We start from the raw sequence: 17,946 nt of genomic DNA, 5'->3' as shown, positions 1-17,946 counted from the left end.
GCCCGTAAAAAGAAAAATTGTTATGTTTAAGTTTTGTACTGACATTTCTTGGTGGAACTGCATTTTATAGAATCAAATAACAATTATGTAATTTTTTCCGCATAAATTTTATTTGACCAGCAACCGGGTTTCGGCGTAACCGACATCATCGGACTGGTGATGGTGTCGGTTAGGTCTGATGATGTCGGTTACAAGGAAACACGGTTGCTGGTCAAATAAAATTAATGTCGAAAAAATTACATAGTTGTTATTTTATTCTAAAAAATTATTGCTTTACGAGTAAGATTCTGGAAAAAATTATGCTCGTTTTGAGAGGTTTGACTGTATATTTAATAATTTATAAGAATAAAACCCTTATCCGCACCCCAATGGTGTATAGGGCACTGCTTCATATAAACGCAGTGTTTTCTTGATCATTTACACATGAAGGAAAGGTGATCAGCCCTCCGCTTCAGGTACCAGTCCAGGGTAATATTAAATAAATATTACAGTGAAAAAATCACTTATATTTATTTGACCCCCCCTGGGAATCGAACCCGGGACCTCCAGAACGGTAGCCTAGTGTGCTGACCATTACACTACGGAGGCGGACGAGTACTGTATATTTAAAGGAAATATTATTTGCATGAAATAAAATGAATTTAAGTTAAATATTTTACTTGGTTAATTCCGCTTCCGTTTTGATTGTAACAGACGGAGCGATGTTTCTGAACAATCTGGTCTTGGCTTTATATTTGTATCCGGAGAAGCAACCAAATTCCTTGTAGTCAGCGGGTATCTTGAAGGCGACTCTCTTTGGTGTCTGGGTCACAGCTTGGCATTTAGTCCATTCGGTAAGGTCACCTATCAAAATCCAATGATATATTAAAAAATCACAATTGAAAAATAATAATTTAGCCTAAAATTATAAGGAAAAAAAAGTTTTTGGACATTTGATTGTTCAATTTGATTTGTCCGCCTCCGTGGTGTAATGGTCAGCACGCTCGGCTACCGTTCTGGAGGTCCCGGGTTCGATTCCCAAGGGGGGTAAAATAAAATATGAGTGATTTTTTCACTGTAATATTTATTCAATATTACCATGGACTGATACCTGAAGCGGAGGGCTGATCACCTTTCCTTCATGTGTAAACGATCAAGATAACACTGCGTTTATATGACACAATGCCCTATGCACCATTGGGGTGCGGATAAGGGTTTTATTATTATTATTATTATTGTTCAAAGGACATAGTACAATAAAACCTGCCTAAAATGGAACACAATCATTCTGGTAAGTTTTTCGTTTTTACAAGTTTTTTATTTGAAAAGGACTGCATTTTGGTAAAATATCTATATGGCTGTATTTAGTAAAGTATCTCTACATGAGAGAGTACGGCTATTTTACTTGGCTCTACCCGACCCAGTTTCTTCAGGGTATGCTTGGCTACAATAGTTTAGAGACTAGATGGAATGTGTATTTGATTACGCATTTTTATCCAATGTTGCGCGGTATAACCAATAATCCCGATAGTTACCTAAGACAGCATCGGCATAGATTGTGTCACATATAAACAGAACCAACCTGCCGATGGTTATGCCTGTAGGAAGAGCTACTGCTATGCTGAACAATATCATGCTGAATATTGATCTGTTCATGTGTCTGAGGGGGTATTCCGAAGCTGAATTCTTCTACATCTTTCTAATGGTTAATTTGTATTGAATACATTAAATAATTTATTATTAGATTAAAACCAATATTTTTAGCTTTTCCACTTTTTTTATTTGACCAGCGACCGGGTTTCGTCGTTACCGACATCATCAGACTGGTGAGAGGCTATACAAATTGTTATGTTATATATAAAAGAAGGCAGGAGTTGATAACCATGATTTGATATAATTTTATTGAGAAATTAATTTAATTTGAGTGAATTTAAGTATTGTATGATATTAAAAATATTTTTTATAATATTATAAATAAAAAAAGTGGAAAAGCTAAAAATATTGGTTTTAATCTAATAATAAATTAAAAATGCAATTCCATCACAAAGTGTCAGAGGTTAATATAAATCTATTAAAAAGAAAACATTAAAATTGAAATTGAAAAGTGAATTCTAAATATATGGATTCCCATTAGGATTGCAATGAATTTTAATCTCTCCCTTCCGGTGCTAAAAACTACCGCATGCAACGGTGATACATATTTTGTACACCATACGAAAATGTGATTTAAAAACGGGAAAAATGTGAATATTCCTAAATGTTGCTTTTACTGACCATAGTTGAACTTGAAATGTAACAATTTTGTAATGTTAGCTCTGGTAGGTATATGAGAACGAGATAAAAATACATCGCAAGTAGCCGCCATAGATGGCGTAGCGGCACGACCGCCCTGAAGGACGACTAGCGCACTACTAAAAAGAGCAGGATCAAGCCGTGTGCGTGTACGGCAGCACGCACGCATACACTGGGAAATGTTTGTGTATTGGTGATTCTATCCCTGGATTTTTTCACAAATTATTTATTTCTATCACTGTAAATTAAAAACTTTATATTATAATACTGTAATATTACGGAGGAATACAAAAATTCTGAACCCGTATCTATAATATTTGTAGGCGTCTGGCCACGCCATTTGGTGTTGTCAGGTTGACAACACTGAGCTACTGCTACTATCAAGTTGGCAACCCGAGCGGATTCAACAAAAGCGACCAACCGGAGCGCGCCAGCGAGAATCGCCTGCTATCGCTTGGGTGCTAAAAGACGTATATTTTAGCTTCATATTTAATTTAAAGTTCAATAATCAATTAGATAAATTATAATTAGTTAATATCAAATCGTAATCAAAGTGTAAGAATTTATTTCAATAAACAAACTGTAAGTACGCATTTCTTTAAATATCCTACTCTGGCATCCCGCACAATAACCCACACACTGGGTTTCCAAATATTATTTTTTAAATATATTTTTTTATTTTTTAACAGAGAAATAGTTGTGTTTTTATTATTTACAAAAATACTTCAATTTCATACTATTTCTGTGAGCCTAAGCGGCTTATTATTAGAAATAGGTATCAAATTGTGGTAGAGTGGGTTCGACCCCAGAAACTCTTAACTCAAGAGTCCGCGACACTAACCACGGGACCACAACCCGACACAAATTTTATATTGATCTTCTCATTTTTAAAGTCGAGATGTAGTAAATACATATCACCAGAAGAGAAAGGTTAAGTATGGAATAATTAAACATCATAAAATGCTAGAATATACTGTGTATGTGAATAACGTACCTTTGCATGTGTAACCAGTTGTGCCGAGAACCAGTTGTCCACCTTTGCAAACTGAACAAGGCAACAATGCGCCGAAAGCCATAATGTCTGCCACGTGGTCGAGAATCTTTAAAATAGTATGTAATAGATATTAACACATATTAAGGATGTGAAAGGTATTCCCATTCAGTCGATTGATGCTTAAGGACGGGAAGGGTATTTTTACCTTCTGCGCTGGCTTCATTTCAAAGGCAGAAAAGAGGAATTATTTTACGTTTTTATGTAAAAATTAAGTACCAATCGCTTATTTTTGACATCTCATCGAAGATGAAGAAGAACATGGAAGTCTGGACATTTACGGGGCTTACGACCGCCATAGTGAAGTTCTAGTGATTCAAGAACAATGTTTCAAAATTGGTTCATATATATAGAACTTCCAAGAATTTGAGTAGTGTGGTTGTCAATAATGGGTAGAATTGGTGAAAGTTACACGTGTGTAAAGTGATCACTTAAACCAGCCTATGACGGTCGTCAGCCCCGTAAATGCCCAGACTTCAATATCCTTCTTTGATGAGATGTCAAAAATAATAACAAAAATAACTCCTATAATTGGAGATAATCCAGATTTGTGAACAAGTATTTGAACACACTCAAAATGTTGTAAATACCAATCTCTTATTTTTTACTTACTTCATATTTTTTGTGATCTCAAAAATAATATTGAAGAAAATATTTCTTTTTTATTTTTATAATTTTAAATCATTAAATGTTTCAAAATACTGTTTTTGTAAAGCACAGTTGATACAGCAAGTCCTACGTCATTTCATTTCAGAACATTATTTTTTTTGTCTGCTAGTGACATTTCTTTCACTCAATAAATCTGGTATTATCACAAGGAGAGAGAGAGACAATTAGATTACTCTGCTTTCTTTTAACTCAATTTCTGGCCTCTCGTTTATCAGATGGCCGCCATCGGTTGGCGCTCGGCGGAGCGCAGGAGTGGACGTGGAATCTGTGAGTCACAAGTCGAGTACTACGATTTCCATACAAATATGAACTGGGGTCTTTTGGTACCCCGCTTCGGATCACATGTAATTTTTGGATCATTAGTAGGGGAAGGATTAATAATGTATGCAATAGAAATATGGACTTACCCTGTCCTCACCGACTGGGACCTCCTGGTTATTATATTCCAGAACATACTGTAAGGCTTTTTTATTTACGTCTCTATTTAGGGCATCTCTAAAAAAAATTATATATCAATTACACACTTTAAAATTTCTTCTTACAAAATGTACAGTTTGTATGTAATAAGAATGGCTTTTAACTGGTTAACTGCCGGCAGACACATGTATGGCGGTACCCAGCACGCCGCGAATTTTACGACAAAAATAAAACCTTCTAAACATACTGTTATTAAAAGTGTATTAACGTTTATTTATAAAACTTGCCAAATAAATGAAGAGCGCGCCAGTCGTTCAGTCATTTATCCATAATATTAAAATTAATTGTTCATGGTGCAGGGTTGTCACAAAATTTGTCATAGAAAATATGAAAACTAAATTATATGTCAAAAGTAATTGTTTATGTTAGTTTGATATTAAAAGTATACACACACACACACTTTGATTTAAAAAAATTAAAAATCATCAGAATCGACACTAAAATCACTGTCATCAGATTCGGCAGTGACGGCAGCTCGGGGATTATTGGACAACCCTGAGCACCATTAGTTGTTCCGATGACAAAGCTCTCTTTAATTTACGTTTAAAGTGGTAAAATCAAATTCTGTTTCAATTCTAAGTATGCAAAGATATTCTCAATAGATGTCACTATGCGTTCAATATATTTGTACATTTTAAATAATTGATTTTCTTTAGGCCGATTTAAAAGAGCGCGTCTTCAGACGTAATTTTTGTATGAGCGGCGCTCCGATCACAGAAAATTATGCGTCTTAAGACGCTCTTGGCAGTTAACCGGTTAACACCAACACACCTGTATTTGTAAAAGAGCTTATTCTGCTGGAGAATTTCCTTTTCTTCTTTATCAAATAGCTTTTTCTGTTCCTTATCCATCGGTTCCTCTTTGAGCTTCTTTACGGGGACTTCATCTTGCTTCAGGGCACTGTGGGAAATCAATTTTTAATTAATAGTGTCGTAAGGAAAAATTACCAATTTTAACCCTGCTCCTGCATTAGGCCTTCATATGAGGTCTTAAAAATAGCTTGTTGAAAGTGCTGCCAAATTGTTAACACGTTGACTGCCAACTACGAGATAACTCGCAGATTGCGTTCTTAGCTGACTAGGAGTTATCTCGTACTGTGTTTACTCACCATATTCTAGCAGCTACAATAAAATTCTTAGTACAATCGATGCTGGCTTACACAAACAGAAAATTGGTTATTAATGAACAGAAAATATTTTATTTATTGTTTCGGCATTAACTTTGTGGTAAGACATGTTACAATGATTAAAGAAAACACTTGTTTTTTACCACTTGAGTCTTATTATAGACTACATGTTTCAGAAGTTAAACTTCCATCATTCAGGTCTGTATAATAACATGTTATTATACAGACCTGAATGATGGAAGTTTAACTTCTGAAACATGTAGTCTATAATAAAACTCAAGTGGTAAAACACGAAGTGTTTTCTTTAATCATTGTAACAGAAAATATAATTATGTACTACAGTAGATTCGCGACATAACGAAATCCAAGGGACCAAAAAATATTAATTTTTACTAAGGAATTCCCACATATAACGAAATTTAAAAAAAATCATACTAGGTATGTATATATTGCGAGCCGTTGCAAATAATGTTGCGCGGCTTCACAAAAAGATCGTAAAAGTGTAATTACGCCATTGTTGCACCAAATGAGCGATATAAAGATTTACGTGAAAAAAAATGTTTACGTGATTTCATTCTTGACGATAATCTTGTCTTCCTTGGTCAAGCTATTGAAGCCGGGCAGCAGCTCGCCGCCGGCAAAGTACAAAAGCTCGGAGCGCTTTTCCGCAAAACACTTGACATGGTGCCATAGTGCCTGCCCACCAAACTTCTGGCCCACTTCCGTGTCAAACACTTTTTTGCTCACACGAACCTCTCCCTGAAAATTCAGCTAAATCAGTAAAAAATACTCCACATTTATCAAACATTGCTACTAACATACAAAAGGAATCCGACAACAGTGCGCGTATACATCGTTCGAAAATTTAAGTAATATGGATGTTTAATTATGGGCAGAATGACGAACATTACACTACTGTATTATAATCTGACCACTTAATAATCATAAAACCCTTATCCGCACCCCAATGGTGCATAGGGCACTGTGTCATACAAACGCAGTGTTATCTTGATTGTTTACACATGAAGAAAAGGTGATCAGCCCTCTGCTTGAGGTACCAGTCCATGGTAATATTGAATAAATATTACAGTGAAAAAATCACTTATATTTATTTTACCCCCCTTGGGAATCGAACCCGAGACCTACAGAATGGTAGCCGAGCGTGCTGACCATTACACTACGGAGGTGACCACTTAAGCCAGCCAAATACCAGATATGCATCTTATTTTCGATAGCTGTAATCTTCTAAACCAATCTGTCTTTGCAAACAATCTTTGCCTCTTCCACACTCATGCATCTCCTCGTACATAACCGCCCATTAGGGTGGTGACTGACCGGAGCATTTCGTCATAACATAACATATTACGATGCGAGCATTCAGGGAGTCAGTACAGCGAGCCGAGCTGCTCGCCGCTCCTTCCGAATGTTCCATCCGGAGTCGGGTGCAATTTTAGGTCAGTACCAGGGTTGCCAATCTGTGGGAAATTCCCCAAACTGCGGGGAATCTTTTTTTTCTTCATCTGGAGCAAGCTGTAATTTATTAAAATCACGGAACCAAGAATCACACCTTCGTCACCCGACAAATATATAACTATGAATGCGAAACAGATTTTGGGTTATTGATTCAATACAAATTTAATGCAGATTTCTAGACTGTAATTCAGATTTTTTGGTTTGACATATTGCTCACTCCTTTCAACAACGTCATATATCAAAATACTTGATTTTTCAGGAGATCGTTTTTAAAGTTTAAAAATATAATGAAATGTATTAAAAATAAATATCAAGCCACTAATTGAACTTTTTACTATGCAACAGATCTTTTTAGGTGAAACCTGAATGTTTTTTCTCCATTTGAAATTTTTTTAGTACATTTAAAAAAATAATTAAACAATACATTTTTTTCAAAATGCAAAAACAACAGTTTCTGCCCTGTAGCGGGTAAATATCAAGTTAAAAATATGCCGCTTTTGCTGCGATAAAGTACATTTTCTGGGCATTCCGAAAACCTGCACAACTGGAAATTGACGATTTTTGATATATGACGTTCTTGAAAGGAGTGAGCGATATGGCAACACTGAGTACAAGGCCACAAGCGAGCAGTTGTGTTCCAAACGAGCACTGATTGCGGTCAATCAGCGATGCCGTAACATCGTAACGTTTTTAAGAGGGATGCGATGTTGATTCCCAGCTTAGACCCATCTCTTTGGTGGTCTGGATGGTTCCATTCTCCTCACATGCGCATACCATTGTCTCCTTCGTTGCCTTCCCCCCCTAACGACATCTTCGATCTCGCATATTTCCCTGATCCTGGCGTTTCTCATTCTATCTCGAAGACTCTTGCCTGTTATGCTTCTCAGAGTCTTCATTTCTGACACTCTAAGCGTGTTTTTTGTGGCAGCGGTGTCTGCTCTACTTTCGATTCCATATGTCATGATGGGTCGGACACAAGTTTTGTATATCTTGATCTTGCTGCCGATCTTCATCTCAGGGTTTTTCCTGATATGCGTCTTAGAGTCTTCATTTCTGACACCCTAAGCGCGTTTTTTGTGGATAATGTTCGCAATAATATGAAATCAAAGTATATTGACCTTGGTGATTTTAATTTCGCACGCCTGACAAGTGGCCCTGCTGGATTTGGAGTACTCCACGCAGAAGTCCTTGAGGGCGGCGGTGGTGGCGGCGTCCCCATTAGTGCGCTTGGTTCCCTTCTTGGCCTTGCCCTTGGCCACGGGCATCACTATTCCTGACGAGTTGGATTCTGCGACACACGTTTATATTTCATGCATGTATGATAGATGTTCCAATGGTGATATGAGGAAAGAATGCAAGACTGAGATGAGCATTCGTTGAAGGAATACATTGTCGTCGGGCGGTTTTTTCATCAAACCCTACCCTTATTATACTCAGGCAGTCTGCTGCCCGCCTCTCAGTATATTAATCGCAAGTAACCGCAAACCCAATTCCCATTTCGCTCACTCTTTTCAAGAGCGTCATAAATAAAAAAATGTCAATTTTCAGTTGTGCATGTTTTCGGAATGCCCAGAAAATGTACTGTATCCCAGCAAAAGCGGCATATTTTTAACTTAATATTTACACGCTACAGGGCAGAAAGTGTTGTTTTTGCATTTTGAAGAAAATGTATTGTTTAATCATTTTTTTTAAATATACTAAATATTTTTCATTAGGCACAGAAAAAACCTTCAGGTTTTATTTAAGAAGATCTGTTACACAGTAAAAAGTTCAATAAGTGGCTTGATATTTATTTTTAATACATTGTATTATTTTTTTAAACTTAAAAAAATTCTTCTGAAAAATCAAGTATGTATTTTGATTTATGACGTTCTTGAAAGGAGTGAGCGATTCGTACAATGTTTTTTGGCGTTTCCTGCGCTCTACCAAAAGTAATCAAATAGAACGCTTATAAGCGTCTCCCGCTCTCTACCAACAGTTTATAAAAAACATTTTTAAGCGTTTCCCGCAAACAATGAGTTAAGATGGTTTGAAAGAGTGAAACAGATTTACAATACAAATGGCCGGAAGTAGAAGCTGAGGAAGGCTGAATAAGAAATGACATTATCGAGTATACCAAACAATTTGAAACGGACAGGTTGGAAGCCAGAGCACATGACATGATGTACATGACTGGGAAAAACGAGAAGAATATCTTCTAAATATTTTGGTAGTATTTTACGAAAATGGCACGATACAAATTATCTAAATTTATTATTATTAATGGAGCATAGGGCACTATGTTGTATCAGAGTAGTGTTAACTTGATCGCTAATTGCATGAAGGCAAGGTAATCAGTCCTGCACTCCTAGTACAAGTCAAGGGTAATAGTAACATCTCACCAATAGATGTCTCTAGTGAAGTTCTAGTGATTCAAGAACAAGGTTTCTAAATTGGTTCATATATATAGAACTTCCAAGAATTTGAGTAGTGTGGCTGTCAATAATGGGTAGAATTGGTGAATGTTACACGTGTGTAAAGTGATCACTTAAACCAGCCTATGACGGTCGTCAGCCCCGTAAATGCCCAGACTTGCATATTCTTCTTCATCTTTGATGAGATGTCAAAAAATAATATGAAAATAACTCCTGTAATTAGAGATAATCCAGATTTTGTGAATAAGTATTTGGACACACTCAAAATGTTGTAAATAAATATGAGATTGAAAATGACCTACATTTATATTGACCCTCCAGCATGGTAGCCAAACACGCTAACCATTACACTATGAAAGCGGACGAAATTACTGTTATTACTGTTATTTAAAACATTATCGAGCCATTTGTAATAAAACAGTATTTCAGATGATTTTTATCTCTAAGTTATTTATGACAGTATATACTTATGAAATTATCATTAATCTTATCTTTACTTTAAAAACTGAAGATTACCAGTCCTCATGTCACCAACATGACAAGACAATATTCTTGTTAACACATTAGTTACGGCAATGTTTTGATAAAACTGTATCTTGAGGCGGGCGACATTAGACAGCTGTCCGGAAATATAAAATATGTCAGTGAACTTCATATTTTGAACTTGAGGTTGAACTCGAAAACAATACAAAAACGGTTAAATGGTCTCTAACGTCTCAAAATAAAATCATGTTAGTCCACAAATCACAAAAGTAAAAAAAAATGTTAAAAACACTAATAAAATATTAGAAAATAACAACACAGTTTAACAACCGCCGAAAACTCAAAATCTGCGAATAAAAAACGATTTATGGGCTTTCCCCACACGCGTTTATTGCTTTGTAAGTACCAACTGCCGACTTAAGTAAAGGACAATGATCTTTGTATTTTATTTCATTTTAGGACAAAGAAAAAAACGCACTGTCTGTATCCATTGTTTAAAGTTAATTTGCAACATTTCCTTCAAAACAGATTACGACCATTAGCTATGTTTTGAACCAGTAAATATCAGTATTATTTTTTTATATTACAACGACATCTATCCACTACACAACAAAAGCAAAAAGGCCAAGAGATTAGAAGTTTATGACGTGTTTTTTGTATACTAAATTGAAGGTAGCCGAAATGCACAAAAATGTGCACCCCGCCACCACACAAGGTTTCTGAAACGCACAAATATGTGCACACCGTACACAATGTGTTAACAAATTGTTTGCGGGAAAAGCTTAAAAGTGTCTTTTACATGCTGTTGGTAGAGAGCGGGAGACGTTTTTAAGCATTCTATTTCTAATTTTAATAGAGCGCAAGAGATTGCATTTCGACTCCATTTAGTTTAATTTCATCCTTCTTTTGCCAACTCCATGCTTCACTTGGTTACAACCAAAACTCCATTGTTTAGTGCCAGTTTAGTTTCATGTTGGTTTAGCTTCATAGATCTACACAAGTTCCCGTTGTTCATTAACATCATCAGTTAATGTTTTGGCAAATGATAATGCTTACTGGGTGAGGAGTTTGATAATGCTCATAAAAAATTAACACATTGTTTGCGGGAAATATTTAAAAGCGTCTAATACATATCTTATTTTATTTTATTTGGGATTATTACAGCCAAAACAATATATTATACAACATTAATTAACAAAACTATGGCCAATTAAAAAAATCCTCCGATAATGCTATTCTTACGAAAGTTATGTTGGTTGGGGTGAGTGTGTGCGTGTGTGTGTGTGTGTGTAGTACCTATTCCATGTCAACATAAATCATCCAACAAACAGGGATTATAAACAGTTGGCTTGTTGAACAAATGGCGACGATCAATCATTCACCTAATTTCCTGCTTATGTCATTTTTTATGGAATTAGTGCTTTTCCCAAATATATCTATGTCATTAAACATTTTATTATAAGTATCCATAATGCGGTTAATTGTAGTATTTCTGGCAAAATCAGTATTACATTTAGGTACTTGAAAAAGTTGATTATAACGCGTTTGCCTCTGCGGTACCCTAAATGGATGCGGGTAACCAGTTCTGGTGAATCTACTTTATCATAAAGGATATTAGCTAGTAAAACCATATCAGCTATCGCACGTCTATCAGCAAGAGTTATCGTTGGTAAAGAACGGGAGACGCTTATAAGCGTTGTATTTGCTAATTTTGGTAGAGCGCGAGAGATGCCAAAAAACATTGTTCAAATGGGAATGGATAAATATCACGATGTGTGATCATTGATGAAAAAGACTATCGGTAGCATTATCATTAAAATCTGTAGAGAAATAAGGGATATATGAAGGTTTCAACTTTAGATATTTTTATAAAACGAAAAACGTGCATTCGCATACGTCATCAAATTTCCATCATTGAACGTTTTATGACATCATATGGTTTATTGTCTATGGTTAATACAGCTGTTATAGTGGTAGTGTGGATTGTTTGTTTAATATTAGGGGAGGGGGGGGGGGTAGGAGGGTGGACCATAGACATCAACAAATAGAGCCGCCAATAATTTAGCAATGTTGCTAACTCACTAAAATAATGTTTTTTCAAAGGCGAATTTTCCAAAAGAAAATGACGAATGAAAATATTAATTATATCGGCTGTTATAAACACAAAACGAGTTCAATATAGTCCTTTATAGGTTGGGTATGTTAAATTAGATATTCCTCCCGTCTAACAAAGGTCCATTGGGTTAGCGGTTACTTGTGATTAGTATACTAAGAGTCAGGCGGCAGACTGTCTGAGTATAATTTGAGTCCGGGTTGATGAAAAAACCGCCAGACTAAAATGTGTTCATTTGACGAATAATTCATATCACAACCTTGCATTCTTCTCTCATAGAAGGTAGAGCACGAGAGATGCCAAAAAAAACATTGTACAGATGGAAATAGGTTTTGCGGTTTGTGATTAGTATACTGAAGGTCAGGCGGCAGACTGTCTGAGTATAATAAGGGTCGGGGTTGATGAAAAAACTGCTGGACAAAAATGTGTTAGCATTAGATTAGAATTACAGATGGTAAAATATACATACCGACTGCCTCTTTCAATCTAGTTTGATCAGCATGTCTTAGTGTACCATAATTTGCAATGTCCCCAACACTTTTGGGACGCTGCTTTGTGAAGAAGCAAGTCTCGTGGTACCAGTTGGCCTGCTTTCCATCAAAGAATGCCGACTGAAAACAAATACAGAAAATTAATTAATTAACACATTAGTTACGGCAATGTTTTGATAAAACTGTATCTTGAGGCGGGCGACATTAGACAGCTGTCCGGAAATATAAAATATGTCAGTGAACTTCATATTTTGAACTTGAGGTTGAACTCGAAAACAATACAAAAACGGTTAAATGGTCTCTAACGTCTCAAAATAAAATCATGTTAGTCCACAAATCACAAAAGTAAAAAAACATGTTAAAAACACTAATAAAATATTAGAAAATAACAACACAGTTTAACAACCGCCGAAAACTCAAAATCTGCGAATAAAAAATGATTTATGGGCTTTCCCCACACGCGTTTATTGCTTTGTAAGTACCAACTGCCGACTTAAGTAAAGGACAATGATCTTTGTATTTTATTTCATTTTAGGACAAAGAAAAAACGCACCGTCTGTATCCATTGTTTAAAGTTAATTTGTAACATTTCCTTCAAAACAGATTACGACCATTAGCTATGTTTTGAACCAGTAAATATCAGTATTATTTTTTATATTACAACGACATCTATCCACTACACAACAAAAGCAAAAAGGCCAAGAGATTAGAAGTTTATGAGGTGTTTTTTGTATACTAAATTGAAGGTAGCCGAAATGCACAAAAATGTGCACCCCGCCACCACACAAGGTTTCTGAAACGCACAAATATGTGCACACCGTACACAATGTGTTAAAACCATATCCGCTCCCTAGGTGGAGCATATGGAGTCCACAAACTGTCTCCAGGCTTTTCTGTCGGCTGCCAGCTCCCTTGCATCCTCCCAAGTCAGATCCGCGTCCCGAAGTTCTGACGAGAACTACCGACGAATTGTCAGCAGTGATCGTCCTGGGCGGCGCGAACCTGATGCCTCACAATAATAATAATACAGAAAAACCTCGATATAATATACTTATCGGGGTGAGAGGGTGTCCGTTAAAGCCTAAAGTCCGTTATATGCAAATAGGGTTAAAATAAATCAATTTTTTGTTCATGGTAGACGACTCCCGAGCAGACCACCAAAGAGATGGGTCGATAGCTGGGAATCGACCTCCCAGGAGGCTAATCCCTCTTAAAAACAGGCGACAAGGCCTACACCAAGAAGAAGAAGATTTTTGTTGTTATTAAAAATATGAACATTGTATTTAGATGAAAATAAACAATACAAAACACAAACACAATTCGATTTATTGTCTTCAGACAATCGTCGTAAAGTGATGTTGCCGTTTGATACCGATTTTTTTTAGAAAATATATAATTTTTTTTCGTAGAATATTTATTGAATTTTTTTTTTACTTTTATGTTTTTTTTTAACTCCTTACCTTTCAATATCTCTTTTATTTTCAAAACCATATATTTATTTCCAAGAAAAACTTATTATTTCAATACAAAACAGGTGTTTTGAGAAAAAAAAATACGTCAAATGTTACCTGGGTTTAAATAAATTTAACTTACGATTTATCATATGGCCTTCATATTTTTTTAAAACTGCATTTCAACAATTGATAGCCTTGAATATGTGACATCATCATTATGTTTCGGTATTTTGTTGCTTTTTAAATTTAATAATTGAATAAAATTAATCAAAGTTAAGAAAATAAATACACATTTTTTATCGGCAAAGCCGAAACAGCTAATCTTGACTAGGTTAGAACATGACGACAGATCACATGTTGGTAGTAAAACGTACCTAAAATTGCATACTGTAAAAAGAATGATAATGGCTCCAAAAAACTATTTGAAAAAAAAAAACAAATGAATTTCGGGATTCATCGAAAAAAAAGGTTTGGCGAACATCGGGATACCTGGCGTAATTGCGTCTAAAATTTTGATATGAATACACGGCAAGAGTTTTTTTATTCATTTGTGCAATTTTTCCTCTTCTCTCTCCAAACCCTAGGTTAGTTAAATTTCGAATAATCAAAAAGGAACATGCATAAAAGCATAATACGAAATATTATTTATCCGTCATAGTTTTCGGTGGTTCGGTGCATGTACGAACTTGCAAAGCACCTATAAGAAATGGTATTTTATGCAAGGTATAAATTACGAATAATTCTAGATTACGTCAAGTTCAGATGAGGCGTTGGAGAAAAATATCAAATTACAAACCTGCACCATTGCTGCAATGCGTACAACACCCTGAGCAATTGGGGTTTTACAACCTTTGCATTTTGAGCGACCGGATTTAGCATATTCCACTTGAAATGGTAGATCTTCCATTGCCGATTATTAAATCACCTCGATTTATCTGATTACTTTGACGTATATATAAATTAAAAATCAAGTAAAAAAAAAGATAAGAAAACAAAAACAAATTTTGACAGCAAGGAGGATCGTGTTCAATCTTTGATCGTGTTCAACCGCCGGTCAAAAAGAGTTTGGCGCGCTATGCTACGGTATTGCTAGTTAAGAAAAACAAGATGTATTTAAAAATAGAAAAATATTAGGTCCCTACTTGAAATAAAATAAAATATTCCGTATTCTTATTATTTTTGGCAAGTACCTAAATATCTCCATACAGAGGTTAGTCTAAGGTTGATGATTTTTTAAAAATCCTCATTAACAAACAGGCGCCGTGGCGTAGTTGGGGAGACGCTCGACTGAGAAACTGGCATCGCGATTCGATTCCTGCCAAGTGCAAAATAAATTCAAGAAAGATTTATTTTCAATTGGTCAGGGTGTTTGTGATTTATTTTTCACATAAACCTTCCCTATCCTACCTGGAGATAAAACTGATAGAGGCTTTGCCGGTTATCCCTTTATTTAAAAAAAACCGCTTTATGAAAAACAAATTGCTGTTTTCTGTATTTTTCACTCATATGGTGAATAACTTTATATTTATAAAAAAATAAGACGGACGCCACCCTCATCCAGTTAAAATTATATTGTTGTCTAGTTAATTACAGGCGTTCAGCACCCATATGTCAAAAACCAGCGCAATAAACGCAGCTATCTTTATTAAACTCTTATTATTTTTTTTATGCCTGACTGAAGTAATTTTTTTAATGTCGCGGACTCTCGATACACAGTTTTTTGGTTCGAACCCACTCTACTACAATTTGATACCTATTTTTAATAATGAGCTGAAATTGAAATATTTTTGTAAATATTCAAAACACAAATATTTGTCTTTTTAAAAAAAAATAATAAAATCTTTATATTTTTCGTAAGATGTATTTTTTTACTTTATAGATTCCATTCCTTTAGGGAGGTTGTCCACTACCCGGAATTTCAGAGTCCGGCAGTCCGGTTTCGAAAAATGAAAGAGACTACGACAGTTTAGCATGATCAAATTTATGCGCAACGTGTTCACGCACCGATCAAGAGTTCTGATCCGAAGAAAGATGGAAAAAAGCACCAGCCAATCCAAGCCAATCATCGTTTTGCTTGGTCAAATGCTAATTGACGGTAAAATTACGTGCAGTGGACAAACGCCCCTTAGGCTCTTTTATTGGCTGGCAGCTCTTCGCGTCATTTGAAGAATGGCCCCTTCGCAGTTTTGTTGAGAACTGCCAGTGAAATGTTGAAGTGAACATCCTCTGCATGGGAAATATGATACATAGTAATAAAGCTATGATTGATTAAGGATGGTGACTGACCGGAGCCATTTTGTCGTAGCGTAACACATTACGATGGGAGCACGCGTCAGTACAGCGAGCCGAGTGCTCCATCCATAGTTTCGGATGCTCGCTGATGCTCGCCGCGAGCGATGTTACGACCTTACGTTACGACGAAATGTTCAGTCAGTCCGGTCAGTCATTACCCTAACATTATCAGAAGGCATGTGAAGTACATGGTTGAACTAATTGATTTCCCTGTTAGTGGGGACAGTTGTCCTTATGGATTTCTGTGCTTGTTACAAACAAGACAAGGACAAAATAAAAGGGATAATCTGTATCCTCATAAGTAATACTTCCAATAAGGGTAAGATCAAATCTAAATACAGTTTTTATTAATAAGTTGAAAAAATTGTTTCCCTGCAAAAAAATTAAGTAAATCATTAAGAAAACGGCTGTCACTGCATCCTATGTTAAGGAAACGCAACTCTAACTGTGATATTTTCTTTCTATCTTTTAAACCTTATCTGCACCCAATGGTCCGTAGGGCACTGGTTATATTGACACAATATTTCCTTAATTGTTAATTGCACAAAGGAAAGGTGATCAATTTTATGCTTCAGGTGTCCAAGATGATATGATATAAATATTTCAGTGCTGATATTTATTCTTTATACTCTTGGGAATCAAACCTGGACCTCCAGCATGGTACCCAAATGTGCTAGCTATTACAAACTAAGTGGGCAAAATGAAATATGTTTTTATAAAAACTAATAATGTATTTCAATGGTGAAATAATGACAGTAGTAGAATTGAATAAGTTTAAATTATAATGGATTATGTGCAAACAGTGAAACCTCCATCTTTTGTTCCTTGAGTAATCATTTTTCCATATCGCTCACTCCTTTCAAGAACGTCATAAATCAAAAATCGTCAATTTTCAGTTGTGCATGTTTTCGAAATGCTCAGAAAATGTACTTTATCCCAGCAAAAGAGGCATATTTTTAATTTAATATTTACCAGCTACAGGGCAGAAAATGTTGTTTTTGCATTTTGAAGAAAAGGTATTGTTAAATTATTTTGTTGAATATATTGAATATTTTTCAAATGGAGAAAAAACCTTCAGGTTTTACCTAAAAAGATCTGTTGCACAGTAAAAAGTTCGATAAGTGGCTTGATGTTTATTTTTAATACATTGTGTTATATTTTTAAACATTAAAAACGTTCTCCTGAAAAATCAAGTTTTTTGATTTATGACGTTCTTGAAAGGAGTGAGCGATATGTATTGTTATTTCAATACAACACAGCTTATTGTATTACATACAACAAATGATTTATACCTGAAGTATGAACCTCTTTTAGAACTTCTTTTCTTTCTTTTCCATGTTCGCTCCCTAGGTGGAGCATATGGCCAACACGAGTCGTCTCCAAGTCACTCTGTCACGCGCCATCTCCTTGGCTTCCTCCCAGGTCAGTCCGGCGTCTCGAAGTTCTGCTGAGTATAGTCGGTGAATGGTCGTCAGCGGCCTTCCGGGGCGCCGGAATCCTCGGGGTTGGAAGAAGAGACATGAGGGGTGGATGCCCTCAGGTGGCATTCTAAGGACATGTCCCAACCATGTCCACCTTCTTCTCTTCAGGACTTCCAGTATGAGGGGCTGTTGAGTTCTTCTCCTCACATCG

The 17,946-nt window shown here is 35.8% G+C and overlaps 1 protein-coding gene across 1 annotated transcript in view; it reads right to left on the bottom strand.

Moving 5' to 3' along the window:
• Positions 1–15,117, bottom strand: part of LOC148308982 (poly [ADP-ribose] polymerase 1-like) — a 38,225-nt gene extending 23,108 nt beyond the window's left edge. The window contains exons 1-8 of the mRNA XM_088260805.1: positions 14,819–15,117; positions 12,547–12,688; positions 8,186–8,355; positions 6,160–6,353; positions 5,240–5,368; positions 4,399–4,486; positions 3,266–3,371; positions 660–843 (exon numbers count right to left, since the gene is read on the bottom strand). Coding sequence (XP_088116931.1) covers positions 660–843; positions 3,266–3,371; positions 4,399–4,486; positions 5,240–5,368; positions 6,160–6,353; positions 8,186–8,355; positions 12,547–12,688; positions 14,819–14,929 — 1,124 coding nt within the window. The 5' untranslated portion in view covers positions 14,930–15,117. The remainder of the gene's footprint in view (positions 1–659; positions 844–3,265; positions 3,372–4,398; positions 4,487–5,239; positions 5,369–6,159; positions 6,354–8,185; positions 8,356–12,546; positions 12,689–14,818) is intronic.
• Between the last annotated feature and the right edge of the window lie 2,829 nt (positions 15,118–17,946).

Source organism: Brachycentrus maculatus, unplaced genomic scaffold, assembly GCF_059751285.1.
Source record: "Brachycentrus maculatus isolate JH-2025_06_01 unplaced genomic scaffold, ASM5975128v1 h1tg000142l, whole genome shotgun sequence".
NCBI classification, from domain to species: Eukaryota; Metazoa; Arthropoda; class Insecta; order Trichoptera; family Brachycentridae; genus Brachycentrus; species Brachycentrus maculatus.
Note: the sequence above shows the minus strand (reverse complement) of the source record. Positions and strands in the feature narration are given on the sequence as shown.